The 27,656-nt window shown below is 40.1% G+C and overlaps 1 protein-coding gene across 2 annotated transcripts in view; it reads left to right on the top strand.

Annotated features, from left to right (window-relative positions):
* DNAJC6 (DnaJ heat shock protein family (Hsp40) member C6) overlaps positions 1-22,212 on the top strand; it is a 69,515-nt gene extending 47,303 nt beyond the window's left edge. Inside the window, exons 14-19 of one of the 2 annotated variants that reach the window (XM_045547823.1) lie at positions 1,495-1,563; positions 4,457-4,576; positions 11,572-11,835; positions 14,800-14,942; positions 17,378-17,554; positions 19,871-22,212. In XM_045547823.1, coding sequence (XP_045403779.1) covers positions 1,495-1,563; positions 4,457-4,576; positions 11,572-11,835; positions 14,800-14,942; positions 17,378-17,554; positions 19,871-19,972 — 875 coding nt within the window. In that variant the 3' untranslated portion in view covers positions 19,973-22,212. The remainder of the gene's footprint in view (positions 1-1,494; positions 1,564-4,456; positions 4,577-11,571; positions 11,836-14,799; positions 14,943-17,377; positions 17,555-19,870) is intronic. The other variant, XM_045547824.1, reaches the window with a different exon arrangement.
* Positions 22,213-27,656: the final 5,444 nt, after the last annotated feature.

Below are 27,656 nucleotides of genomic sequence, written 5' to 3'. Positions count from 1 at the left end.
TTTCACTAGCATGTTTTTACTTCTTAAAATGTGACTGCTAATAAATTTTAAATTACATATGTAGCCCAAATTACATTTGTATGTCAGAGACTTAGGTTGTGTAAAACGAATAATAATTACATCCATTTGTAAGTACAAAAGTGTATCACTTAAGTAACGTTGATTAAAACTAGAGGTTTTCAGTGAAGGATAAATGGCTTTGAGCCAGAGAATTATAGCTCATTCCTGATGTTGAAGGTTGTTGAGCTACTGGCCACAACCTTAGAAGGGTTTGATTAGTAATAAGGTTGAAGTTATAATACCTCGTTCTACATCCTAGTTGGTTGGATGTGAGAATGAGATCAGAGTTTAAATGAAATCAGACAGTAAATGTTGGCAAAACTGCCTAATGTCTACCTCATTTTTCATGGGTTACTAGGGAAAAAGAGAAAGGAAGATTAGAAAGAAAAAAATTGTTATTGCTTGATAATGGCATGTTCTTTTAAACTTAAGGATGGGAAGGTACAAATGTCTTGATTGGTACTAAGTAAACAAAACAGGTAAATAAAAAGCTTGGAATCCTAATCTTGGTGCCTTCATCGTTCTTCTGGTAGGGGGGCATGTGGACGTGCACATGGGTGTGTGTGTTTTAAATCCCACTTGCAATGTCAGGTTAGTATTTGTATTTCACTCACTAATTTTTATGGGCAAAACTTAGAGGTGCCTTAGAAAGAAATTCTTTCTTATGGCATCCTGTTTCTTCTGTAGATTTTATAGATGTAGAAAAAACTTCCTTCTAAACTTACATATTCCTCTAGTACACCTGATTCTCTGTGGCTGAACATCTTTAAAATTATATGTTTGGAAGTTTGAGAGGGGTCAAAGTGATCTTTTTTGAAGGTGCAGTGAGTTTATTTTGATTAACAATAGACACATCCCTAGCACTAGCATCGCAGGAGGTATATAGTCAGTGCCCAATACAGTTTCTGAATGACTCATCATTCTCAATTCATGTCACAGCAGAGGAAAAAACAAAATTTCAGTTCTAAGTGGGTCATGCCTCTAATACACTTGTTAATGCATAGCTAAGGTGAATTGAGTTCAAGTTTTTTCCTCTTTTCTTAGTGCCCTCTGACTCTGTGCTAAGAATAGGGGTGAGACACATGTGTAAGATAGTTCTTGCCTTCAAGGGACTCACAATTTAAGGGAGACAGACACATGCTCAGTTATAATTCAAAGTATGTGGGTATGGAGGTAGAGCAAAGGTGAGCTAAAGAAGGAGCAGAGGCCAGTAATCTATGGTTTCTACCAAGCCCCATGTCAGCAACCATAGGTGAAAGCAGAAAATAACAAGTGTTGCGGAGTGTGGCTAGAACTCAGACAGAGGAGTGAATCCCTTTCATCTTGGGAGGCCATGCAGGCTTCATGGAAGGGGTGGCATTATCCTGTGTGAATTCAGAAAAGTGGGGTTTTGAGCTGTCTTGTTCTCATTCTTTTTCTTCTCCCCACTTGCAGCTTCTAGTACACCTGCTGTGAACATTCAGCCAGATGTTTCGGGCGGTTGGGACTGGCATGCTAAACCAGGTAAAGGTCAGCGGGTTATATTTTGTACATGCTTAACCAACTGCCGAAGCATAACCTTTACCCAAGATAAAGTGAATACCTGCCGGGTAGTATAGCCTACCTGTGTCATTTGTGTTGATTTTTCCTAAAGACTCACTCGTATTCTGGAGGGACTTTTCCCAATGCACTTGATGACATGATAGTGCTACTTATTTATCTTGTAAGTCTCATTTGCTTAATGTCTGTCTTGACCATAGAATCCAATGGATACAGCTATATATATCTAACTCTACCACTTAGAAACTCTTGGAGTTTTTTGGCTAGTCTGAGCCTCAGTTTTCTAATCTGAAAAAATGGGGATAAAATCTTTTATCCCATACAGTTGTGTAAGTTTAAGTTATGAAAGTTTATGTGCAAGTTTCTGGCATAGAGTAGATCCTGAATAAATATCAATATTCTTCCTTCTTCACAAAGTACTTATTTAAGGGCTGGATTTGTCAGTAATTAATAAGGTCTCTTTCTTGTGGCGACTCTGGCATTTATTGAGAGCTGTCTTGCGTGACTGCCTTCACAATGCTGTACAAGTTAAGCACATGCACACACAAATACACGCAATATGTTTTAACAGCTACTTTCTGAAACAGTTACTGTTTCCTTTTTTTAAAAATTGTAGCATCCCTACCCCTGCCACATAACATAAAATTCACCTTCCCAACAGTTTCCAAATGTACATGCAATACAGCATTGTCAACTATGTGCACTTTGTTGTGCAGCAGATAGATCCTCAGAACGACCCCTTCCTTCCCACTGACCGCCCCACATAACTGCAGCTTGACACCTACCAAACAATAGCTGCCACTCCTACCTCCCCCAGCCCTGGAAACCACCATTCTACTTTCTGTTTCTTTGAGTTTGACTACTTTCAATACCTCCCATGAGAAGAATCATGCAGTGTTTGTCTCTTAGTGACTGGCTTATCTGAAATAAACATGATGTCCTCAAGCTTCATCCATGTTGTAGCACATAACAGGATTTCCTTCTTTATTGGATTAAATTTTTTTTTCAATTGACAGATAAATTGTATGTATTTATTATGTACAACATGATGTTTTTTGTATATACGTTTTATATATATTTGTGTATATACATTGTGGAATAGTTAAATGTAGCTAGTTAACAAATGCATTACCTCACATAGTTATCATTTTTGTGGTGAAAACAGTGCACATCCACTCTCTTAGCATTTTTCAAGAATGCGGCATGTCATCATTAGCTGTAGTTACCATGCTATACAATAGATCTCTTGAACTTCTTCCTCCTATCTAGCTGTAATTATATATCCTTTAACCAACATCTCCTCATCTCCCAGCCCCCCAGCCTCTGGTAACCACCATTCTACTCTCTACTTCTATAAGATCAACTTTTCTAGCTTCCACATATGAGTGAGATCGTGAGGTGTGTTTGTCTTCCTGTGCCTGGCATATTTCACTTAACTCGATGTCCCCCAGGTTGATCCATGATGTTACAAATGACAGGAATTCCTTCTTTTCATGGCTGAATAGTATTCCATTGTGTATATACACCACATTTTCTTTATCCATTCATCCACTTATAGACATTTAAGTTGATTCCATAACTTAGCTATTGTGATTCGTGTTGCAGTAAACATGGGAGTGCAGATATCTACTCAACACACTGATTTCCTTTCCTTTGGATACACACACACACACACACACACACACACACATACACACCAGTAGTGGGGTTGTTGGATCATATGGTAGCTCTACTTTTAATATTTTAAGGAAACTCTATACTGTTTTCCATAAAGGCTATACTAGTTTACATTCCCACTAACTGTGTTAAGGATTCCCTTTTCTCCACATCTTCACCAACACTTGTTGTCTTTTGTCTTTTTGGTAATGATTTTCTAATAGGAGTGAGGTGATATGTCCTTGTGGTTTTGATTTGCATTTCCCTGGTGATTAGTGATGTCAGCGTTTTTTCATATATCTGTTGACCATTTACATATGTTTTTTTGAGAAATCTCTATTTAGGTCTTTTGCCAATTTTTAATCGTGTTATTTGTTTTTTTTTTGCTATTGAGTTGTTTGAGTTCCTTATATATTTTGTATATTGACCCCTTATCAAATGTATAGTCTGAAAATATTTTCTCTCATTCTGTAAGTTATCTCTTCACTCTGTTGATTGTTCTTTTGCTGTGCAGAAGCTTTTTAGTTTGATATAATCCCCTTTGTCAATTTTTGTTTTTGTTACCTATACTTTTGAGGTCATATCCAAAAATGTTGCCCAGACCAATATCATAGGGCTTTTCCTCTGTGTTTTCTTCTAGGAATTTCTTAGTTTTGGGTTCTAAATTTAGGTCTTTAATCCATTTTTAGTTGATTTTTATATATGATGAGAGATAGTGGTCTTTTTACTCTGCTGCCTTTTTATTCTATTGATTGTCACCTTTGGTGCAAATAAGTTTTTAGTTTGATGTAGTCCTGTCTATTTTTCTTTTGTTGCCTGTGATTTTGTTTTCTTATTGTTTCCTTTTTTAAAAAAAATCAATGATAAAATGTTGAAGCTCAAAGACATAAAACAAGATTCCCAAAGTTACTCAGTTAGGAATTGGCAAATCCCATAGGAAAGGGGACATGACAGGTAAACACTGGAAATAATAGTTCACACGTGTGGCCAGGAAACAGCATCTGTCTTTTCTGTGTCCTGTCCTTGCTCCAGGCCACCTTTCACCCAGGTCAGAGAAACAGGGCCTAGCAACTTCTTATACAATTCCAAACCCTGTCCTAATTTGCCCTGGAGACAAATGAACAGCAGCTCTGGAATTCTAAATTTCAGAATTCAGCTTCAGACAACTAACTCATTTTCAGTGACCTTATTTCCTTTTCAGGAGGCTTTGGAATGGGAAGCAAGTCAGCTGCCACCAGCCCAACAGGATCCTCGCACGGTACTCCCACCCATCAAAGCAAACCCCAGACTCTGGATCCTTTTGCCGACCTTGGAACGCTAGGTACCAACTCAGCAGATTAAATATAAATAACATTTACTTATAGCTACAAAGGCTCAAATCTAAATCTTTGATGTTATAACACACTGGTATTATGACCTGGGACCTAAAATAGCATGTATTCTATCCTCTGAAACCTGAGATTGGCTTTAACAACAAGAAAAAAAGAAACAGGCCTCAGATAATGGGTTGTAAATCACCTCTATTAATTCATTTCTCCAGTGCCCGATTTTGGATTAGTAACATGAGTAACGTTAGAGCTTCAAGGAGCACATGACAACAGAGTTGGCTATAGCAAAGGTAGTGTGTGGGGAAATGGTCTGAGACAAAGATGGTAAGATAGATTTGTACCACATAATGCCAGCCTTGCAGAAGCCTACTGTGATGTTACCTGTGAGATCCTCACACTGTTATCTTCCTTTCTCGCATCAACTATAGTGCTCTCTGGTCAATTTGTAAAATTCTATACAGAAAATAGACTCTCTGTATAGTAATTCCAGAATGTTTTTCATCATATGCTAATAGTTGTTATAAGATAGGTGTTCCATGAGCAAGTGACTTTGGGAAACACTGGGTTCAGTGAATTTTGATAACTGCTAACAGGGATACAGCAACCAGGCTTCTCAAACCTATTTCACCAAGGAACCTTTTTTTAAAAAGGAGTTCGTTGGACTGCTGTGTTCTGAATCTTTTTCTGAATCCTTTTTCCTTCCTCTATGGCATCACAGAGCTGTTAAATAAGGATGGGTTAGCCTGACACAAAAGTTTACATTGGCCATGTTGATAGTCTGTGTTCTCAGAGAGCCCTCCTAGGGCATTTATAGCCAGATTGTCTGGAGGGAATGTGAGCATGGCTGCTGTTTTTGCCAGTGTCAGAATCTTGACCTTCCATTCTGTACTCATTTTTTCCCCTGCCTTTTAAGAATTCTCAGAATTCTTTTACATGATCATCTTCTTCCACACCCTTCTTTGTATCCTAATGGAAGTTTCAAATTTTAAAGTAATACATAACACCAGGTAAAATTTTACTTAAATAAAATCTCATTGGCTATTTGTTTTTTAGGCATTTATTATCCAACAAATACTTACTAATTGCCTTCTATGTGCAAGTAGTGTTTTAATAAAAACCAGCCAAACAAACAAAACAAAACAAAACTCCTACCTTAATAAAGCTTACATTCTAAAAGGAGAAACAAATAGTAAATGAATAAATGTATAATATGACATCAAATAAAAATAATAAAAGTAGCAGTTAATGTTAATTGGGGGCCTTACAATGTGCCAGGCACTATTTTAAGTGTTTTACATATATCATTTCATTTAATCTCCCTCATAATCTTTTGAAGTAGGCAGTATTATAATTCTCATTTTGCAGATGAGGGAACAGGGGAAAAAAAGGTTAAGTAACATGCCCACATCACAAGGTTTCAAACACCAAGAGGTCTAGCTCTGGAGCTTACACTTATAGCCCTCATGCTAAGTGCTATGAAAAAAAATAAGGAAAAGGAAAAGGAAAGGAAAAAGAGGAGACGGCAAGTGATGGACGGGCTGGGCTGCTATTGTAGACAGCAGGTGCTTTGGGAAGTCCTCTCTGAAGAGGTGACCATTACAGGAAGCTCTTTCTAAAAATCTGAGATCACATGTTGCATTTAGTTGTCATATCTTTTTAAACTCCTTTAATTTGGAGTCATTTTTCAGTCTTTCTTTCTCTTTCATGACAATGATATTCGAAGGGTACAGGCCAGTTGACAAAGTCTCAGTTTGAGTTTGATGTTAACTTGAATCATTTGGTTAAGGTGATGTCTGTTAGGTTTCTTTACTGAAAAGGTTTCTTCCTTTTGTAATTGGTTACTAATCTGGGGGAGATATTTTGAGACTATCCTATTTGAGATAATCCTATTTGAGAATATTCTATTTTCTATCTGACTTTTACCCAGTGGTTTTAGTATTCATTAATGATTCTTGCACAAAGCAATTGTTATTAATACTATGCTGCTTATAAAATTATGATTTTCTTCCTTCCTTCCTTCCTTCCTTCCTTCCTTCCTTCCTTCCTTCCTTCCTTCTCTCTTTCCTTCCTTCCTTCCTTCCTTCCTTCCTTCCTTCCTTCCTTCCTTCCTTCCTTCCTTCTCTCCTTCCTTCCTTCTTTTCTTTTTTTTAGACAGGATCTCACTCTGTCACCTGGGGTAGAGTTCAGTGGCATCATCATAGCTTGCTGCAACCTCAAACTCCTGGGCTCAAGCAGTCCTCCCGCCTTGGCCTCCCAAAGTGCTAGGATTATAGGCATGAGCTACCATGTTCAGCCTAATTTTTTAAAAAAAATTTTATAGAGACAAGGTTTCACTATGTTGCCCAGGCTGGTCTGGAACTCCTGCAATCCTTCCACCTCAGCCTCCCAAAGTGCTGGGATTATAGGCATCAGCCATCATGCCTGGCTGTGATTTTCCAATTGTGTCTTTCTACATATATTAGTTGACATTTTACTGTAAGGAACAATCCCATCTTTTCTTTTCTTTTCTTTTTTTCTTTCTCTCTCTCTTTGTTTGTTTGTTTGTTTCTTTCTTTGTTTCTTTGTTTCTTTCTTTCTTATCTTTCTATCTTTCATCTATCATTATCATCATCTGTCTTAGCCTGTTTGCTTTGGTATAAGAGAATACCTGAGGCTGGGTAATCTATTAATATAAAGAAAAGAGGTTTATTTGGCTCATGGTTCTGCGGACTGTACAAGCATGGTACCAGCAGCTGCTTCTGATGAGGGCTTCAGAGAGCTTCCAATCTAGGCAGAAGGTGAAGGGGGAGGAGGCTTGTCACATGGCAAGAGAAGGAACAAGAGGAAGAGGAGGTGGTGCCAGGCTATTTTACACAACCAGCTCTCCCATGAGCTATAGAGCAATTACTCATTCATTGCTGTAGGGAGGGCACCAAGCCATTCATGTGGGACAAGGTTGGTGCCTACGACCCAAACACCTCCTAGCAGGCCCCGCCTCCAACATTGGGGATCAAATTTCGACATGAGATTTGGAGGGGACAAACATCCAAACTATATTATTGTCTATATCATCTTTCTCTATCATCAGAAGGGACTAATGGATTCTTTTTTGGTTCAATGTGTTATCATCCATTACTGTCATTATTTACTTTGAGGTTCTCATTGTCCTTGATTTGGTTTATGAAAGCTCTGTATCTTTTTACTTGTTCCATCATTTTTTGAAAATTTTCTTCCTTTATGACACAACAAGATGTTTCAGACTTATCTTGAACTTGTTATGCATCAGTTTTAGAAGCAGACATGCTCTAAGGAGCCCTCATTCTTTTTTGTTGGAATGACATTTAAAAACCAAGATCTGTGTGTTAAATATGTTCATTGGTGCTAGAGTATCTTTGCTCTACCATTCAGGAGACAGATAGAAGATGAATAACTATAAGTATATATAATTACAATCCAATACCTTCTTCTATTCCATATGTGTATCTTCTGTTTCCATGGATTGCAACATTTATAGTCAGACAACAAAAATAGTTTCAGCATAGCTACACCCGTATCACTACAAACTACAAACCTACTTGAGCAGTTCAAGAATTCATTGTCATTTCTGAAATGCAGTAGTTCTTACAACTTCCCTCTGAGGAAACTGATTCCCTAAATTTCCCCCATTTTTTAAGTCACATCACATATTAAAAGAAAAATTAAGTGACTTTTCTAAAGCTACACAGTGAACAGATAGATAAATGAGAGCTACCAGCCAGAATTTTTGAATCCTAGACAAGTGCTCTGAGAGTAAAAATTAAACTTCCAAATTATACAGCGACAGTTCAGAAAAGATAAACACAGTGTCCTTCTCCTTAAGGTATTTTCACATTAAACGATTCTGATACAAACACCAATGCTTTGGTTCCTGCCAGAGATATTCTGATATAATTGGTCTAGATGTGGCTTGGGTATAGGGCATTTTAAGAGCTCCCAGAGGACCCCCTCTGTCACATAGCAAGTGCGTTATCATCTGAAAGGGGGTAGAGGACTGAGGAAGGTCACAGGTGTTCTGGGATTACCTAAGCCAAAGTCTGGGGGATCCAGAAAGGCTGGCAGACCTTGTGAGATGGTTAAGACCATGCATCAGGGAAGAGGACCAGGCAGAGGGAAGGGCATGTTTAAAAGCCCCACGAGCGAGACCAGAGCAAGCTGGGGATGTGGCAGGAGGGATTAGTGAGAGACAGGATCGGACAGGTGAAGCTGATTTATGAATGATTTCAGAATTTGTTTGGACTTTAACTTGAGTGCACATTGAGGAAGCAGCTAGTTTTGCATTTTAGGGAGATGAGATGACTTTGGATCCATCTCAGAGAGCCAATAAGAATGAGGGCAAGAGTGGGCATGGGAAGAGCCAACTATAGGTTGCTGCTGGACAAGGTAAGGTGATGTCTGAACTCAGTAATGGCAGAAGAGCCACCTGATATTTAATAGAGGAAATCAGTAGAAATTGTTAATGAATTAAAACGGAAATTGAGGGAGAGAAGAATTTTCATTTCTCCCAGACATACTGGGGGAGGTCTTAGAAACTCTGGAGCAGAAACAGGTTTAGAGGCTGATGAAGCTAAGAGTGGGGAGGGGTATCGTTCAGTTCATCCAGGCCATGGTTTTCTACCCTTTAGTATTAGCTCCCTCATTTAGCAGGTATTTTTGAGTATTTGCTACATGGTAGGCATTCAGGATATAATAAAAAAATTCAAGGCAGATAGCATTCCTGTTCCTTGGAACTGACAATATAGTGGGAGAGAGAAACCTTAATCAAATCTAAAATATCTGCTACTGTAGGGGCTACACAGATGAGGCATTAAAAAAAGCTGTCCAGGTAATTCTAATGTGCAGTCAAGGTTGAGAACCACTGCTTCAGCTTTTAATGAGGATAGCAGTGGCCTCTGGGTTTAGCTGCTGCTTTGTATTTCTGTCAGTTCCCTGCTTCAATAGCATTAACAATTAGAATTGCTGATCATGGGTAGAAAATATTCTGGACGTGTAGACATCAGAAAGTCCTGCAATGTCAATGAGTCCCATGAGAACAGGATCAGCGTCTGCCTTTCCACCACTGTACCTGCAGCCTGGCACGTAGAGTGTGCTCAACAGTGTTTCACAAATGAATGAATGGATGACAGTGTGGTAGCAATATGGAAGGTTTTTATTTTTTAAGTTTTTTTTAGTTCCTTAGGCTTTTTTATATTTAGCAAATTTTAAAATAATAAATATATATATTTAGAACAAAGTAAGCATCCTTAAGTATAAAATGAAACTCTAGTGTAGAATGAATACCCAGCCTTAGGTGTACATTGATGTGCTATTGGTGGGGAGGCCCAGGGACACATAGAAAGGCTTCGTGGTATGAATTACAGAATGATGAGGGCAATGCCAAGCTCAAGGATGGCCCTGTCCTTCCCTTTTCCTATTAGTGAGTGTTTATTGAGCCCTCATAATGTATCAGGTGTGAGCTTGGCATATGAGCTTGCATAATTTTTTAATATATAATGCCCCTTAGTTTGCATAATTCAGTGGTTGAGAAGCACTTTCATATAGTTGCTGTGTCTTTGCCATATACTCTCATATAGACATAGTTTTGATTTCACAGATGAGGAAACTGAGGGTCAAAGAAGTGAAGTTTTCCACCCAGCTTTGGAAGAGCAAAGATTCTCTATATCTTTATTCATCTGTATTCCCCGTGCCCATTGTAGCTGCTCAGCAAATGCTGGTGACTGAATGTATGAACGAATGCAAGAATGAATGATGAATAAGTGATAGAGCTGAGACTCAAACTCAGATTGAATCCATGTCCTGTGGCTGTGATAGAACATTCTCAGTGTGGAAGGAAAGAGGAGTCCCAGGGTCAGAATAGCAGGGAAATATCTGTAGAAACAAGACATAGTAGGGGATGAGGGATGAGTTGTAGTGAAAGGCTCAGAGATTTGGGGAGGAATTGGGGATTAGGGGTGCAGCAAATGAACATGATATCTGGAGGCAGGATGCTTATGGTCAAATCCCAGATCTGTTAACCAGCTGCTGTGTAATCATGAGCATATTAGTAAACCTCTCTGAGCCTTGATTTCCTCATCTTTAAAGTGATTACCTCCTAAGGGTGTTGTGTAGATCAAAGGCAGTAACATATATAAACACATTTTGTAATCTCTAAAGAGCTATATAAATGTAATTTATGTTATTAACACCATTACTTTGGGCTCATTGCATGAAAGGGTCCTTGGAGATCACCGTATTTTGGTTTCTCATTTTGCCTCTTTAAACATAAGCCACAGCTGGTGTGCATATTTTGGAACTAGTTTAGCATGTATGCATTGAGTGCCTAAAAGTTTGGAGATTATGGAATCAGGATTCTACTTAAATTCCTGGTACAAAGTAACATTTTTTTAAAGCTTGAATGAGATCCTTTGTCCTGTCCAAAGCTGTCAGAATGTTGGCTGGTTTGTTCTGCAATAAAATGGAAGTAGTATGAAATTGAAACCTGCTTGTGAAATTTCAAAACATCTGTGTTTACTCTTGATCACTAACCATATTTGTACTTGTAACAAACAATGATTAATCCTGTTAACTGAAGTTTAAGTGGCACCTGAATGAGTGAACTTACTTTGTTTTATTCCCCATTCTTATCATTTAGCAGTTTTTGTTCTCGTGAGGAAATAGAATCTGCTTAGTAGGATCTAGATTCAAGTTCTAGTTGCCACTTGCCACATGCCTTTAAGAAAATCACTTAACTACTCTGACTTGCAGTTTGTTTATTTGAAGAAAAAATGAGGCTATTAAAACTTATCCCCAAATGTATTTGTGGGGATTAAGGAAATGATACATATGCCTGCAATTTCTTTACCTATTAGGAAGGTTAATTATGCTATTGATTGAGGCAATTTTCCTCTAAAGTCCTTGCAAACAATATCTTGAGACACAGGAGTTAGAGGCTACTCAAAATAGCCTTACCTTCTTTCTCCTTTTTTTCCTGTAGGTAGTTCTTCATTTGCCAGCAAACCCACCACACCAACTGGATTGGGTGGAGGATTCCCGCCTCTCAGCTCGCCACAGAAAGCGTCTCCCCAGCCTATGGGTGGAGGGTGGCAACAGGCAGGTGGCTACAGCTGGCAGCAGCCACAGCCAAAGCCTCAGCCCAGCATGCCCCACTCGTCTCCCCAGAACCGACCCAACTACAACGTGAGCTTCTCCGCCATGCCTGGGGGCCAGAACGAACGTGGAAAAGGATCAGCTAATTTGGGTAAGGATGGTGGAATGGGACCCAGCTACAGGGTGGCCCGTCAGTGTTGTCTCACTGCCTGGGTTTGAATGTCTGAAGAAGACAGAAAACAATTCCAGTAGTTTCTGAGGCAATCTTAGAGAGACACACCATGACCTCTGCCCCCAGTGCTATACCTGGAGCATCCTGGATTTACCATGCTCCTAACATTTATACTGTTTTGTGACTGCTGGCTCGCTTGTCTGTCTCTCTCCAGACTGGAAGTGGATGGAAGACGGGGACTGTGTCTTATTTGCCATGTTATCATTAGCGCCTAGCATAGTGCTTGGCATAGAGTGGGCACGACATGAATTTTGAATGGATGTGAGCAGAGAGGTGGAAGGAATTTAAAGTTGTTATTCCTTTGGAAGAGGGGGTGGAAGAGAAATGCTGGGGCCCTTTCAAGCACTGTGCTTGGATTTGCCCTTGGATCCCAATTAGCAGAGTAGATGTGTCTTGGATGGTTGGTCAACCTTATGCTCTGGTTGGTGGATTCCTGACATCAGTGAGGCACCTGTGATGGTGCCAACACCTGAGGCTGGAGGACATTCTGGGTGGGATTCTTGACAGTGAATTAACAATAATGTATTTTGCATAGCAGGATGGTTAGATTTCAGTTTATTAAAAGCCTATTTTGGTACATGTCACATTTCATTTGATTAATTGATACCTTTAATGCAGTTGATGAATTCATCATACACAAAGGGAACAGCCTTTCTCTGTATGGAACATGGAAAAGGCAATTCTGCTCTTCCCAGTAGTGGTAGCTAACATTTATTGAGTGCTTACTATATGCCAGGTGCTATCCTAAGCATTTTTCATGTACAGTCATCCCCCCTTGTCTACGGTTTTATCTTCTGTAGTTTCAGTTACCCATGGTCAGCCTAAAATCTCATGATGAAATTTCCCACCATCCCACTCTACCCTGCCTGGAATGCAAATCATTCCTTTGTCCAGCGTATCTATGTTTTATCTGCTATTCACCTGTTTGTCGCTTAGTATCTGTCTAAGATTTAAAAATCCCATAATACTGTATATATAGGGTCCAGTACTATCTGAGGTTTCAGGCATCCACTAAGGGTCTTGGAATGTATCCGCTGTAGATGAGGGGGACTCCTATATCATTTCATATAATCTTCAAAACCAGCCCCATTCCAGCCTGAGCAAGAGTGCGATCCCATCTCTACTAAAAATAGAAAAATTAGCCAGGTGTTGTGGCATGCGCTTGTAGTCACAGCTACTCGGTGGGAGACTGAGGCAGGAGGATCACTTGAGCCCAAGAGTTTGAGGTTGCAGTGAGCTATGATGATGCCACTGCACTCTACCTGGGCGACAGAGTGAGACTCTGTCTAAATGATAATAATAAAAAAACCCAACCCCACGTTGTAGATGGGGAATCTGTGACACCAGATTGATAAAGTAATTTCCTAAGTTCATATGGCTTATAAGCGACAGAGCCAGGATTTGAACCTGGCAATCTGGCTCCAGAACCCCTGCTCTTAACTGCCACACTCTACAGGCTATGACACTGGTGCCTTCTCACAACACCTACGTGTAGGAATTCAGTTGTTAGGAACATGTAACATCATGCCTGTCCTTTGGCTAGCAGGGGTATTCCCTGCATAATTCCATAAAGTCATGTGATTCCCTTCCATTTTTATTTTGAGATATGGAGTGACTTTAATCAGCAAATGTTTATGGAGCATCTTCAGTGTAGAAAACACCATACCGTAGCAAACAAGAAAGACAAAATCTGTAGTCTCAGAGCACTTCAGTTGCAGTGTGTGCGTGTGTGAGTGTGTGTCCAGAATGTCTTACAGCATAGAGATGGCAAATGGATTTCAACTTAGAAACTGATTTTGGTTGATTGGCATTGACTGCATGGACTACTGTGTTTTGGTTCTATTTTGTGTTCTGATTGGGGGGGCAAGAATAATATACATAACCTAAACTTTTGTACCCCCATAATATGCTGAAATAAAAAAAATTATTAAAAAAAAGATTTCAAAGGTACAGAATAATTCATTACTAAAATGATACAGGAATAAAGGTATACTTAGAGTCAAAGAGTTCAAAGAAGTTTGAAATAATGGTATGTTATATGGGTTGTTTACATACACAGTCAGCCCTCTGTATCTGTGGGTTACACATTTGTGGATTCAACCAACTGTAAAAAAACAAACAAACAAACAAACAAACAAAAACAAACATTGAGATAGCCAGGCACCCTTCTAAGCACTTAAAATGTTAACTCATTTATTTTCCACAACAACCCTATGAGGTAAGTAATATTATTAATACCATCCCCATTTTACAGACAAGGAAATTGAGGCATAGGGATGGTAAGTAACTTGCCCAAGGTCACATCGCTGGTAAGTTACAGAGATGAAATTCAAACGTGTGGATTCTGGATCCAGAGTCATTGCTCTTGGCCACCACGCTAGAGGCAAACAGATAGACAAGGACTGTGAGGCTACAGCCAGACTTGGAGGCAGAGAATACTATGATTGGCTAAAACTATCGCCTGGGTGTGGACAGGGAAGTGGTAGCAAGTATAGATTTGAAGTACCAAAACCCAGGTTCTAGTTCCATCATTGATACTAATTACTTATGATGGGGGGCGATCATAAGTATCTTCATCTAAAAATAAGGTGCAGTAGAAATGGAATCGGATTTAGGTTAATGATTCAGCCTCCAGTCTGAGCCTTGCCATGTTTATATATTTAATATATGATTCTGGACACAGCTCTTAAGTTCGCCAGACTTTGTTTTCCTCATCTGTGAAATGGGCACAAGAGTCTTTTACCCTACTCACAGGGTAAGTATGAAGGTTAAGGGGTTTAATGCATATAAAAACACCTAGAAGACTCTAAGTGCTATGGGATATTGATAGTATGTTATGTTTAAGAATAAAAACTATAGTGATTTTCAAAAATTATATTGCAGAAGGGAAACAGAAAGCAGCTGACTTTGAAGACCTACTCTCAGGTCAAGGTTTCAATGCTCACAAAGACAAAAAGGGGCCTCGAACGATAGCTGAGATGAGAAAGGAGGAAATGGCTAAGGAAATGGACCCTGAGAAATTAAAGGTGAGTGAGCCCCTGACTCAGTGTGATTATTGTATATGACAAGGTCTTGTGACAAAGTCATATGTGTGGAGCCATCAGCGTGAGACTAACCTATTGTTTTAGTCCATTCAGGCTGCTATATCAAAATACCATAAATTGGGTAGCTTAGGAACAAGAGAAATTTGTTTCTCACAGTTCTGGAGGCTGGGAAGTCCAAGGTCAAGGTGTCAGCAGATTCAGTGTTTGGTGAGGACCCTCTTCCTTGTTCATAGACTGTGGTTTTTTTCCCTGTGTCGTCACATGGCAGAAAAGGAGAGAGATCTTACCCAGGCTTCTCTCACAAAGACACTAATCCCATTTATAAGGGCTCTGCCCTCCTGATCTAATCACCACCCAAAGGCCCCAACCTCCTAATACCACCACCTTGGGGGTTAGAATTTCAACATATGAATTCTGTGGGGACACCCACAGTCAGACCATAGCACTTATAGAAGGCACTGCCTTAGCTTTCTGGCGATCACTATATTTCAGTTGATTCTGCAGCTATGATTTGAAAACAGCCATGTCCTTTAATAGCAAAGTAGCTTTGGAGAGAGTTGCACATGCTGTTTAATTTGTTTAATAAAATAAAAATTTTCATTTCATTAGATTTATATTTATTTTTAATAATATTTATACATTTTTAATTTATAGATTTAATAAAATAAATTTTATTCCATGGTGTAGCAACTAGATTTCCCTTGTTTGCTGTTCAGATGAGCAAAGGCACACTTTAAGGGTGATTTTGTTATTCAGATGGCATTCACATTCTAAAGATAAATCATTATAAATTTTCTCTTGCTGCCTTGAGAGCTTTTTATCAGATCAGATTGACTGAAGCCACCAGGATCTTTTCTCTGCAGATAGAGAGAGAAATATTTATGTCCCCAGGAATTACATTAGACCTGGAGGCCTGGGAAGGTGGAGGAGAGGAAGGCTGAGGGAAGTGTGGATCCTGGCTTCCCCATTGCCTCTCCACTTTTAACCAGATTATCTGTCTTTAATTATGGGGGTCTAGGAAAGATTTGATTTTGGGGGAAAAAGTATGTTTTTGCATTTTTTTAAGTTTTCAAATCAGCAAATGTAACCCCCTCATTTCATAGATGAGGAAATAAATACTACTTCATAGATGAGGAGGTTGTATGGACAGGTGGACACGGACTACCTTGGAAACAGAAGGGTGATTTGCTGATGAATGGCGTGAATTTGGAAGAGTGTGTAACGATGAAGAGAACTGCGATGCTCTTTACAGAGGGAGAGGTTGAATTCTTAGGTGACGAAATACTACATATGCTGACACGATAATGAACTGAAAGAGGAGGGTCTACTCTGTCTCTGCATTAAAGTATCTGCAAAACAAGGACTTGCACAGCAAGTCAGTCTTACACATTTTGAACAAAGGTATCACTGTTCTTTTCCATAATTTCCTGACAGATTCAGAAATTTGTTTAGATGGATAGATTCTTTGATACACTTTTAGTACAATGTAAGATCTTTCATTTGCATGTTTTTCACTTCATAAAACATCCCAGAGGCTCGATATTCCTTCCAAGAACTTTATGCTCCATCTTGATAACCTTTGTTCATTAGATAAACTCTGAAAGTTTTCTATAAAAGAAAGTTACTTATTTCTTTTAAACCATGTTTGGGTAATTAATTGGTAGAGGGTATTTAATTGTTTGGGAGAGAGGAGCCATCATTAACCGTGGCTAAACCATTCATCCAACAACAAATACTAAACTCCTGTTAGGTGCTAAGGTCCCTTCAACTTAATCACCTCATTGATTCAAACTATGACCATTCAAACTATGAATGGTCCTAGTCTGAATAAATGAATAAATGGATCAATTCATTTAACAAGTTTGAGCTCTATTCTGCACCAGGTGTATTACTCGGTTCCGAGATACAGCGGATATATAAGGAACGGTACCTTTCCTAAACAGCTCTGCCTCATGGCAGGGTAAGACAAACACACAGCCAATTACAATAAAGTGTAGCACATATTATGACAGGAACATGTGTAAGGCAGAGCAGCCCAGAGGAGTTTGGCCTTCTTTTAAAAGGAATGTTTATTCGGTGCAGAGGACACCATAGATGCAGTATGTACCCTCATGGAGTTTATACCCTAGGAGTGAGTAATTAACTCTCAGGGTGCCAGACAGGAAGGAATTCAAACTCTCAAAGGCTAACAGTGTGAAATTCCTGAGCAGGCTTTTGAAGGATGGTGAAGAGTTGACCAGAAAGACTAGGCAGGAGGTAGAGGTGGAAGAGCATTCCAGGTAGAGGAAACAGCTTGGGGTATGCGGGGTGCCCCAAGTATTTTGTAGTTGGTGGAGCAAGAAGGGTTTCCAGAGTCCTAGTGGAAACCTTCTAGACTAGAAAACATTTGAATTTCTTAATCCCTGCTACATTTACAGATTCTGGAATGGATTGAAGGCAAAGAGAGAAACATCAGAGCACTTCTTTCCACAATGCACACCGTGCTGTGGGCTGGAGAGACCAAGTGGAAGCCAGTTGGCATGGCAGACCTGGTGACACCAGAGCAGGTGAAGAAGGTGTACAGGAAGGCTGTCCTGGTGGTGCACCCAGATAAAGTGAGTATGACCTGCCCTGTCCTATCACTTGTCTGGCCTTTGCTTCATTATTTTATGAGCATGTATCTTACTTTCAATTTGCTGGTTAAGCCATTTACTTAATAAAATTAAGTCCATGGGCTAAAACCAGATATTTAAACAAATAGTTATACTTTATGAAGTGGGCAAAGAGAATTTAAACTATATATTACAGGGGCTTTATTTAGAGAGGTGTAGGATTCACCAGGTGACAAATTTTTAGGGCTCAGAAGTAAATTGTATCCTGATTTGAAATAGTTAAGGTTAGGCTAAGAGCTAGACTGAGGAAAACTTTTTCTCTTTTGGACATACAACAGTACATATAACCAGGATTGTAGTGAAAAAGCTTTAGAATGTGGTTGGCAAAATTGGTGAGAATCAACAAAATCTTCAAAATAGAACTAAACTCATCATTATATGTGTTATGCCAGTTTATGCTTTCATGTAAGTAGATATACATGTAAGTGCTCTACATGAGCAGAAACTTCAACTAACCCACGGCTCAGGTGAAATCATCATAATACTGTTACAGCCCCATGAGGTTCATTGCCCACTGCCCAAGGGGAAGCCAATATGCTGAGACAGCAGGGGTTACAGCAGAGAAAGTGTAATATTGCAGGCGCCAAACAAGAAGATGGGAGGAATTTCTCAAATCCATCTCCCTGAGAATTTGGGAGAAAGGGTTTTTAAAGACAGTTTGGTGGGCAAAGGGCTAGGGAATTGGGTCTGTTGATTGGCAGGGGATGAACTCACAGTGTTACCGAAAGGTTGGCACTTGTTCTCCAGGCTGCATCAGAAGAACGAGGACAAGTGGTTTGCCGGCAGATGAGGAAAGTGGCAGACTCCCGTCTTAAAGTACAAATTTTCCTCATCATAAGCAGAAATATAGAGCTTTTAAAGGGTGGGTTCTCAGCTTTAGTCTATATTCTGATATGTCCCATGGTCGGTGAAGACAATCTGGAGACCTCCACCCACCTCCACACTGGGGCCTCCATCCAGACAGACAGACGGTTCCTCTGAGCCATTTCCTGTAGCACAAAGAACACAGGACACTCCCCTCCCCCTCCCTACCACTGGCCCCAGGCAGGGATACAAGTTTTAGTTCTTGAGAAGGGTGAAAAGGTTTTAAAGAAACAGAAAACACTTTTGCCCTTTTTCCCAGGCCATTCTCTCTGTTAAACATTCCCCACTGTAAATTTTACCCTTTCAGATCCATGGGAAGAGGAGCGACTACTCTGTGACAATAGGGTTGGGATGCAGAAATTATCTTCCCCATTGGGAGGTTTCCTGGGTAGGGGGTTCCAGGACAATTGGATCCATTCCCATGCCTATCCATGGTCTGGCCAGCGTCAGTAGGTCTCTGGAATGCAGAGTCGGAAAAACGCCTGAAAGACCAGTCTTATGATTTACAACAGCAATGTTATCTATAGAATCACGAGTCTTGGGATTTACAATAGCAATGTTATCTGTAGAAGTCGTGGGGGGTGGGGGAAGTCACAAATCTTGCACCTGTCAGGGTATATAGTGCCATTAAGCAGTAAACAGTTATAGCAGCAAGGGAGTTAGGGGACAGTGACTGGTTAACTTCTGGCTACATCTATACTTTTATAAAGATCAGACTTTGATTACTATTTATACCTTGTGGCTCTACATTATTTTAATATGGATAGTTTAAATACACAGAAACATCTCAGACTGAAGTGAGTCATCTTGTCATATAGACTATCCCAGTCATATGACATGAAGCTGTGAGTGAAGTGCCACTTGGGAGCACATGCTTGGATATGATATATTTGATCTCATCCCTCCGTACTTTCTTGTGACTAGTCTGAGTAGAAGAATTAATGAGAAACAATGTTAGTCCTTGAATTATGATGGATCAAAAGAGAAAGAGAAACAAGAGCCCAGAAAAATCCAGAAACTGTTATGGGTCTCAAAGAACTTAACTTTTTTTAGAAATGGGAAAATGGGAGTTTAGAAATACAGATAGTCAAGGAGATAGTCTGTCATGAACGTCTGTCATTTGGTAGATACTTCTGGACAATGGAGATGCACCTTTTGCTGCCCACCAAGCTCTGCGATATCTACTCACGGGCTCATTGCCACGGCCTATGTGAATATCCAGGGTGAGGGTATTTTAGGGAGGACATAGGGTCGTATAGATTGGGCTGTCAAAAGAGAAATGGCCAAATAGAAAAGCATTTCAATTACTTGGAACCCACATATTAGCTGTGAAAAATTTAATATAAATAAAATTTTGGTGTGTGGTATCTGATGTGTGTTTTTGTTTTTCTCTAGGCTACCGGGCAACCCTATGAACAATATGCAAAGATGATTTTCATGGAGCTAAATGATGCCTGGTCTGAATTTGAAAACCAAGGCCAGAAGCCCTTGTATTAATTTACGAGCTTTTCCATCTCTGATGCAGACCCGTGCTAATGCTTAGCGTGTCACCATTCTGAGGTTTTCGCAGATGAACCAAAAACTCCAGTAACACGTTTCCAGTACTAAACTGTTAAATATCTTGTGAATTAATTTCTCATTGATAAGGAATGTCAATGTTTGGTTTCTCGAAATCCCTGCCATAAAAGATCCAAAGCATGAGAGAAACTTTTTCAGATGACCTTGCAGAATTACAACATTCCATCCTGCTCCTTGGGGAACCTACTGAGCATTCTGCCTGGGGGAAATGGAAAATAGTGGCCACCACCCATGAAGGCATATCACCCATCTCATTGTCTGAGAATAGGATTAATGAGCAAAAGTTACAATGATAGGATTATATCATGGTTTAAAATAATGGTCTTTAGATTTTCTTGGAAAGATATGATTTGAGCAATGGCTTTATGTAGACTCCAGGAACATAACCACCAAGTTTTTTTGTTGTTTTAATGGAAATTTACTAAGGCCTTTAGGATAATACTGTATACATCTTTTGGTCAAGAGAACTAACATATATAAAAGAATCTGAATTGTGGGAGGTGATTATATTAATACTATGGTACAGTGATTACCACCAATTCTTTCTAGATAAGTTAAAAATTAGTGAAAATGCTGGCTAAAGAATATAGTGACTCTGAAGATGTAGGAAACTTGATTCCTGGTCAGGATGTTGGTCTGTTTTCCTTTCCCTTTAGAAAACTGTGGTTGATTAAAGAAAAAGTGTTAATACCATAACAATGCTAAACCTGATTTGAAAGAAACTTCTAATTTTGCCATAAGGCGGAATGCTCTTCCTTTTGTTTAGCCAAGAAAACATTCTTAGCCGGAAACAGGTGTAAAGCAGTTTGGTCCGTTCACAACTTATCAGGACCTGTAGCTAGTATGGACTCTGTGTTCTCTAGTTTGTGAGTGGTTGTGGTAAGAGCATAGAAGACGACAACACTGAATTCGAGTCATGAGAAAGGCACGGTTGCAGTGAGAGAGCTGTGCTCACCCTCAGATCCAGCCAGATGGGTTGTCAGTATTTGCTTTGAGGAACAAAGTCCCACCTCCCCACATGTAAATCTAAACTCCGTAGATTATTACAGTGGGGTTTTATGTTTTAAAAGTAGTTGGGGATTCACAGGAACAACATTCACCCTGGGACATTTGTGAAAGCAAAGCAAGAATGAAACCTTCCCAGACCTCAGACTGGTTAGATTTCAGATCAGTGTTTTGGCTGGTTCTCATTTTGAGGGGTAAGCAGTTTGCTACCCTGTGACTTCAGTAGATTTTGGTGTACTCATACACAATGTGCATAATATATATATGCAAAGCAGATGGGCAAAAAGATTTTCATGCTAATCTTAAAAGGTTCACGCTCAATATTGTGAAAAGCTTTTAAAAGTTGTTTTTACAAGACAATCATTTTTTGTTTCTGTTTTAATTTTCTTGTGGCAAACTGTACCAGAAAAGCAGCATGTCAAAAATACTTTAGGTTCCATATAGATCTCTCTTGCTCTCTCTCTCTCTTTTTTTTTTTTGTTATAAAGTTTCATTATTTATTTTACTGGCAATGTAAAACTCGCAGAAAACGTTCTCTTTTTAAATATACAGTCATAAACTGTTCAAGGTAACCATAACAAACTAGGTGTTATTTATTAACGTATTATAAAATAATGTTTGATCCAGTATGTGCTTGTCTTATTTAAAATTGGAATGTGAGACATGTTGCTGTGACCTGTTTTTTTTTTTTTTCTCATTCACATTTGTAGATATTGTGTGAACTACAGTATACAATGATAATAATTAAAAGGATATTCTGTGGGTGTCATGTACATTTTGAAACGATAGCACTACATTAGCTTTGTATCATGTTTGGATAATTCATCAATGTTCACAGTTTAAAACATCATTAAACATTATGTAACTAGTAACGAGAAAGAATCTTAACTTAAATTTGGGGATTTCCCCACATCTCTTTGCCGGATACATTATAATTCTGGACCCATATTTATCTCAAAACTCTTAACATATGCAGACCAACAGGTTTTTGCATTCCTTTTAAATATCTGGTTGTGACAGAGCTTGTTGTTGATCAGATTCACTGTTTCATTCATATTTATTGTAATATATTTTTTGTTTTGTAAATATGTTACACAGAACAAAATGTGATTGGTCTAAAATATTTGTAATGTATATTAAAAGGCTCAAAAATATTTGTAGAAACCTATGTTATTTTTGTACTTGTAGGAATACGATGATAACAAGCTTGAATTATACCTTCTGATGTGACTCACTTTTAAGGAAAGTTATGAGGGAAGAATATGAAAAGCATATAATACATTTGCACCAAAATGTAATCCGATAGGATTTCTGGATTTATACTTTAATCACTCCTAACCCTGATACTTAAACACGCCCTCCCTCATACACAGACATTTCCACACACATGCACTTTTGATTATGCTACATGAATATTATGTTTCAAAAAGAATCAGCATAGAAATCCTAGTCTCCTAGCCAGAATATTCATGGATTTTCAAAAGTGAATTTGTATGTTGAAGCAAAGGGATTGATCCCAGTATTGGGACTTTATTATAGAAATAAAGTCCCAGATATTTTAGTTCTCTGAGGACAGAAGCGGCATGCTCACTTGGAAACAAATGCATGCTGTAAATCAAAAGAACTTGAACTATCACTGTACTGTCTACATCTGGAAGAATGCTCAATTTGTACCCTAATGCTGTTAGTGAAACCATTGTATAAGGAATGAACATAAAAGTTGAATTCAAGTAGCTTCTTATCAGTTTAATGTCTGATATGTCCTCTATCCAAACGCAATATATTAAATGGATTTTTGGAGCAGGGAGATGGAATAGGAGCTTGCTCTGTAGTCCAGCTGGTATTGTAGAACTTTTAGGAATGGTGCACCACTTCCACTAAAAAAACAACAAACAAAAAAACAAAAAACCCAAAAAAACAAAACAAGAAAAAAGTTGAATTTACAGAAACAGATATCTCAGCAACAGGTCAACTTCCCCCTGGACATACCTATCAGGAAATTTTAAGTCAAGTAAACAGGTTTTGATTATTCTAGACAAACCATAGTGTTTGGGCATAGTGATACCTGTTGGTTTGAGACCAAGAGTGGGTTTGAATCCTGGTTTTTTCACTTACAGACTATTATAGTGGACAAGGTTCTTAATTCTGAGTCTTTTTTTTTTTTTTTTAAGATAAGAGGTCTTGCTTCGTCTCCCAGGCTGGAGTGCAGTGGCATGATCATAGGTCACTGCAGCTCACTGCAGCCTCAAACTCTCAGGCTCAAGTGATCCTCCTGCCTCAGCCTCCCAAGTAGCTGGGACTACAGGCATGCACCACCACACCCAGCTAATTTTTAAATTTTTATTTATCTATTATTTCTTTTGAGACAGGGTCTCACTATGTTGCCCAGGCTGGTCTTGCACTCTTGGCCTCAAGCTGTCCCCCCCACCTCAGCTTCCTGGCCACCATGCCCGGCAAACTTAATTTTATCACTTCTAAAATAGAATTCTAACAGCTTGCAATGGAGAGATTAGGACTGTCAATATAAACTCTTACCAAGTGGGTACTCACTAAATAATAACTATTGATATTGTTATGGATAGTAAATAAGACAAAGTGTTTCACTGCAGGTCAGTACTGGGGCCGGAATTACATTGAAACCTCATGTTGTGGGGAGTGGATAACATAAGTAAGAAAAGGCAATCTAAAATAACTCGTGCCTTGGCTCTTACTCCTGACTCCTTGGGCTGACAGAGATCTATCTGTCTGCATAAGATGGCAAAGAGACTTGCAGTGTAGGTTCTTACATCACTTGTGTAAAGACAAGTGGTGGTTGAGAGTTAGGAAGGAAAACCAACATGTACTGATTTCAATTAGTGTTGCATCATACTTGCATTTAACTTATGCACTGACTGGAGAACTTGCCCCACTGTAGTGTGACACTCTGGCATCTAACTTGTATGTACTGCCCTAGGTGCTATTTTATGTGTGTATATATATGCTTTTTCTTCTCATTTAATTAGAAAAATAATTCCGAGAGGCAGGTTTTGTAAATCCTACCTCAGGAAACTAAAGCATGGATAAGTCTACCCAGAGGTATGGTCTGAGGCTAGATCTTTTCTTTAGGATAGGGAGATGTGATACTATTACGGTAAACTAATATTTGTTAATTCAGCCAATATTTTATGTATACCGTATGTGAGATACTAATAGATATGTAGGGGCGAATCAAATCAAGTGGATTTGATGCCCTGTTGAACATAAGGGGTTACTGTTACTTCTAATTCCTATGAGAATTCTTGTCTTTTCGGTGCATAAGTTCTACTGTGGAGAATGGCACCAGTGTTGACCATCTGAGAACGTTAGAGTTGAACAGTTTGGGGCTTGATTTCAACTTCCCCATTCACTAGTTACTAAGACTTAGTTTTCCCATCTGTAAAATGGAGACAATAAAACCTAACTCAAGTGTGAGATTATTATTATTTTTTATTTCAGCATATATGGGGGTACAAAAGTTTAGGTTATGTATATTGCGGATTAGTAAAATGTGGTATAAGTGTGAGATTATTGAATGCAAGGAGAATATTAAAATTGATCCTAAGAAGTCCATTTAGTCCTAGGCAGCATGACAGAGGTCACAGATCTTACACATCCAAGCAATACACTAATGGCAAGTTGGGAAGAGGGGATAGGTTTCTAGGATTTTACATTCTCTTTCTGATGACTCTTTTATTCTTGAGAAAATGTGGAATGAGTAAGTGGAAGAAAAATATTTTCAGTGCAATATCTGGCAATAGAAAAGCAGATTTTATCAGAAGTTTAAGGCCTAGGGCAAGTTGGCTAACATTCTCTTTAAAGTGTTTGGCAACCTGGAAAGGATGGCTAGTGTGAGCAGAAAGCTTGTTGGAGATACGCATTTTTCTGATTCTAGATATTACCCTGGGGCAAACACTTCAATTTTTGCTTCCCACCATCTTCCGGTATCTTACTGCTAAGCCTAGGGCACTCCAATCAAGCTCTGCCTCTGAAGTCTTGTCAGTTTTTTCCAAAATCATTTCTCTTCTGTGAGACTGGTGTCAGGCTGACATGGAAGGTTCCAGCAAACCCTGTTTAGACAATCTGGAGACACACTGGGTGGTTGGGAATGGGAGGGAAAATGGAGGAAATTTAACTTTATAGAATAGCCTCATCAATTAAGGTGCAAAAAAAGTCTTACTTCCTCATGAGATGGCTTAGCACTCCATTGAGGGAGCCAAAAACCACAGGCGTCCAGGGCTCAGCTCATGTGCAAGTTTCTCCTGAGTGCTGTAACAGGTATTAGAAGGAATATGATATTCAAAACAGGGAAATAAGCTCTTGTAGAGGAGGAAAAATCTTTTCCTTTACCTTTATGTTCTCTAGTGAGGGCCCTGTAAATTAGACAGGACAAAAACAGATTAACAAGAGAAAAACAGAAGTGTATCAACTCATGCATTGTGTGTGTATGCAACACATTTGAATACCCAGAGATATGTGGTTAGAACTTGGGCTTATACAGCAACTTAGCAAAGGAACAATACATTTTTAAAGAAATGACAAGACAAAGGACCTTGAGTCTCTAGGGGCAGGAAGTTGTAAGAAGATAAATATATGGGAAACTAAAGATAAAGGCTAAATATTAGAATTTGTTATGCAGATTCCTCTGGTCCTGTCTCCAGGCTGATAAGGGTCTCCAGTTGTCTCTAGTTAACCTTTGTCCTTCCTGGCAGAGCAGGCAGGAGGTACCTTTGTAAATTTATGCCCTGCTTTTTTGGCAAATAAGAGGAGAACAGAGGGCTTTTCTTGCATGTATCTGCTTCTCAATTGCCTTCCACTCAGAATAATCCTTAAGCCAAAGTGGCATACACTCTCGATGATCCTGAATAGATTGATGGCTGGATCTCCAAACATCTGTAGTGAGTCAGGAATTAACAACACAGTGTTTTTAGTGAGTGTGCCATCCATCTATGAGGAGAAATGAGAGGAGCAAGGAAAATAACTGACAAATAATTAGACATTTGTTGAGACAATAACATGTTCAAGTGCTCAGTGTGCAATTTTGAAAAAGAAAACTGAGTGAGGAGGCTGAAAGGTGGTGGTGTTGAGAATTTGTACTTCTCAGATAGCCAGGGGAACCTGGTTCCCACAGACCCCTTTTTCAGTCCTGTTGAAAACTGAGAAAAAGTAGGAGTAAAGGGACCACCTCATTCCGTGGAGCAGTTCTCAGCTATAATGAGGGGAGGTGGCCTCCCCAGAGCTGCGTGACGGTCAAGTCCTACCCTTTCTGCACCTTATCCTTAAAGGTAAGATGAAGCACTTGGGCCAGGTGGTTTCCCAAGGTGTCTTCCAGATTGCTCTCAAGACAAAACTATCCATTACTGTGAGGAAGGTAAGTACAAAATGGCTCTTGGAGAGCTAAACATTGACTTTGGTTATCTGCAGACTTTGAGGCCCTAAGGTACGAAAGTAATAACTATTTAAAGGTTCGTGAAAGCCTCGGACACAAAAAAGCTTATATGGTCTTTGTGTCTACAAATAAACCAGGGAATAAAGGGAAAAACCACTAGTTTTAGCAAAGTGCTAATGTTGCTTTAAGCAGGCAAGCCCATGCAAACGTCAAGTTCTCAAGGAGGGATGGATGCCTCTTAGGGGGGCTTTTCTTTGGTGCCCCCACCCTCCACCTCTGCCACAGCCAAGTAAACGCCACAGGCACATACAGGCTCACAGGGGCTCAGAGAATGTAATGCTGGTTAGTGAGCGGGTGTCCCTGTCGCGGACTCTCTCCTCCCTTTGCCCACTGTCTCCATCTCCACTCTCCGGCAGGCTTCCTGGCACCTAGGAGCGCCGGGCCTCCGCCTGGCAGACTCCAGGGCTGTGCGGGCCTCGTCCCAAGTGGCCTGGGCGAGCAACAGGGCCAGAGGTCCGGGCGGAGCCCAGGCCCCAGCACACAGATGGAAGGGGGGAGCGTGGGGAGGGTTGGGGATTACCCGGAGGGCTCAGGACACAGGAGGAGAGGCCGGGGCGCAGGGTCGGGGTTACCCTGGGCGAACTTGGGTGCGCAAGGCTGGACCTCAGAGCTGAGGACTGTACCCTATAAACGGGGAGAGTAGTTCTCAACCGGCGGGAGCAGGACTGGGACCAGCATGAGTGGCGGCGATCAGGACCAATAAGGACGGGGTTCTGCAACCTGGGGGAGGAGTTCTAGACCGGCAGGGGCGGGGCTCTACGTGGCGAGGGAGGGGCTCTGCGTGGCGGCGGCGGGATCTGGACCAGCATGGGTGGGGCTTTGAGTGGTGGCGGGATGAGGCGTGGTAGGGGCGTGGCTCTGCGTGGCAGGGGTGGAGTCGGGACCCGCAGAGGCGGGGCTCTGCTTGTTGGGGGCGGAGTTATGGATGAAAGGGGGTGGGCTCTGGGTGGCGGGGGCGGGATTAGGACCAGAATGGGCGGGCTCAATACCGGCAGGGCGGAGCTCTGCGGGCTGGGGGAGGAGTTATGGCCCGGCAGGGGTGGGACTTTTCATGGAAGGGGTGGAGTCGGGACTAGCAGAGGCGGGGCTCTGGGGGCTGGAGGCGGAGTTCCGGGCCTGCAGGGCGGGGCTCTG

This window comes from Lemur catta, chromosome 3 (genome assembly GCF_020740605.2).
Source record: "Lemur catta isolate mLemCat1 chromosome 3, mLemCat1.pri, whole genome shotgun sequence".
NCBI classification, from domain to species: Eukaryota; Metazoa; Chordata; class Mammalia; order Primates; family Lemuridae; genus Lemur; species Lemur catta.
Note: the sequence above shows the minus strand (reverse complement) of the source record. Positions and strands in the feature narration are given on the sequence as shown.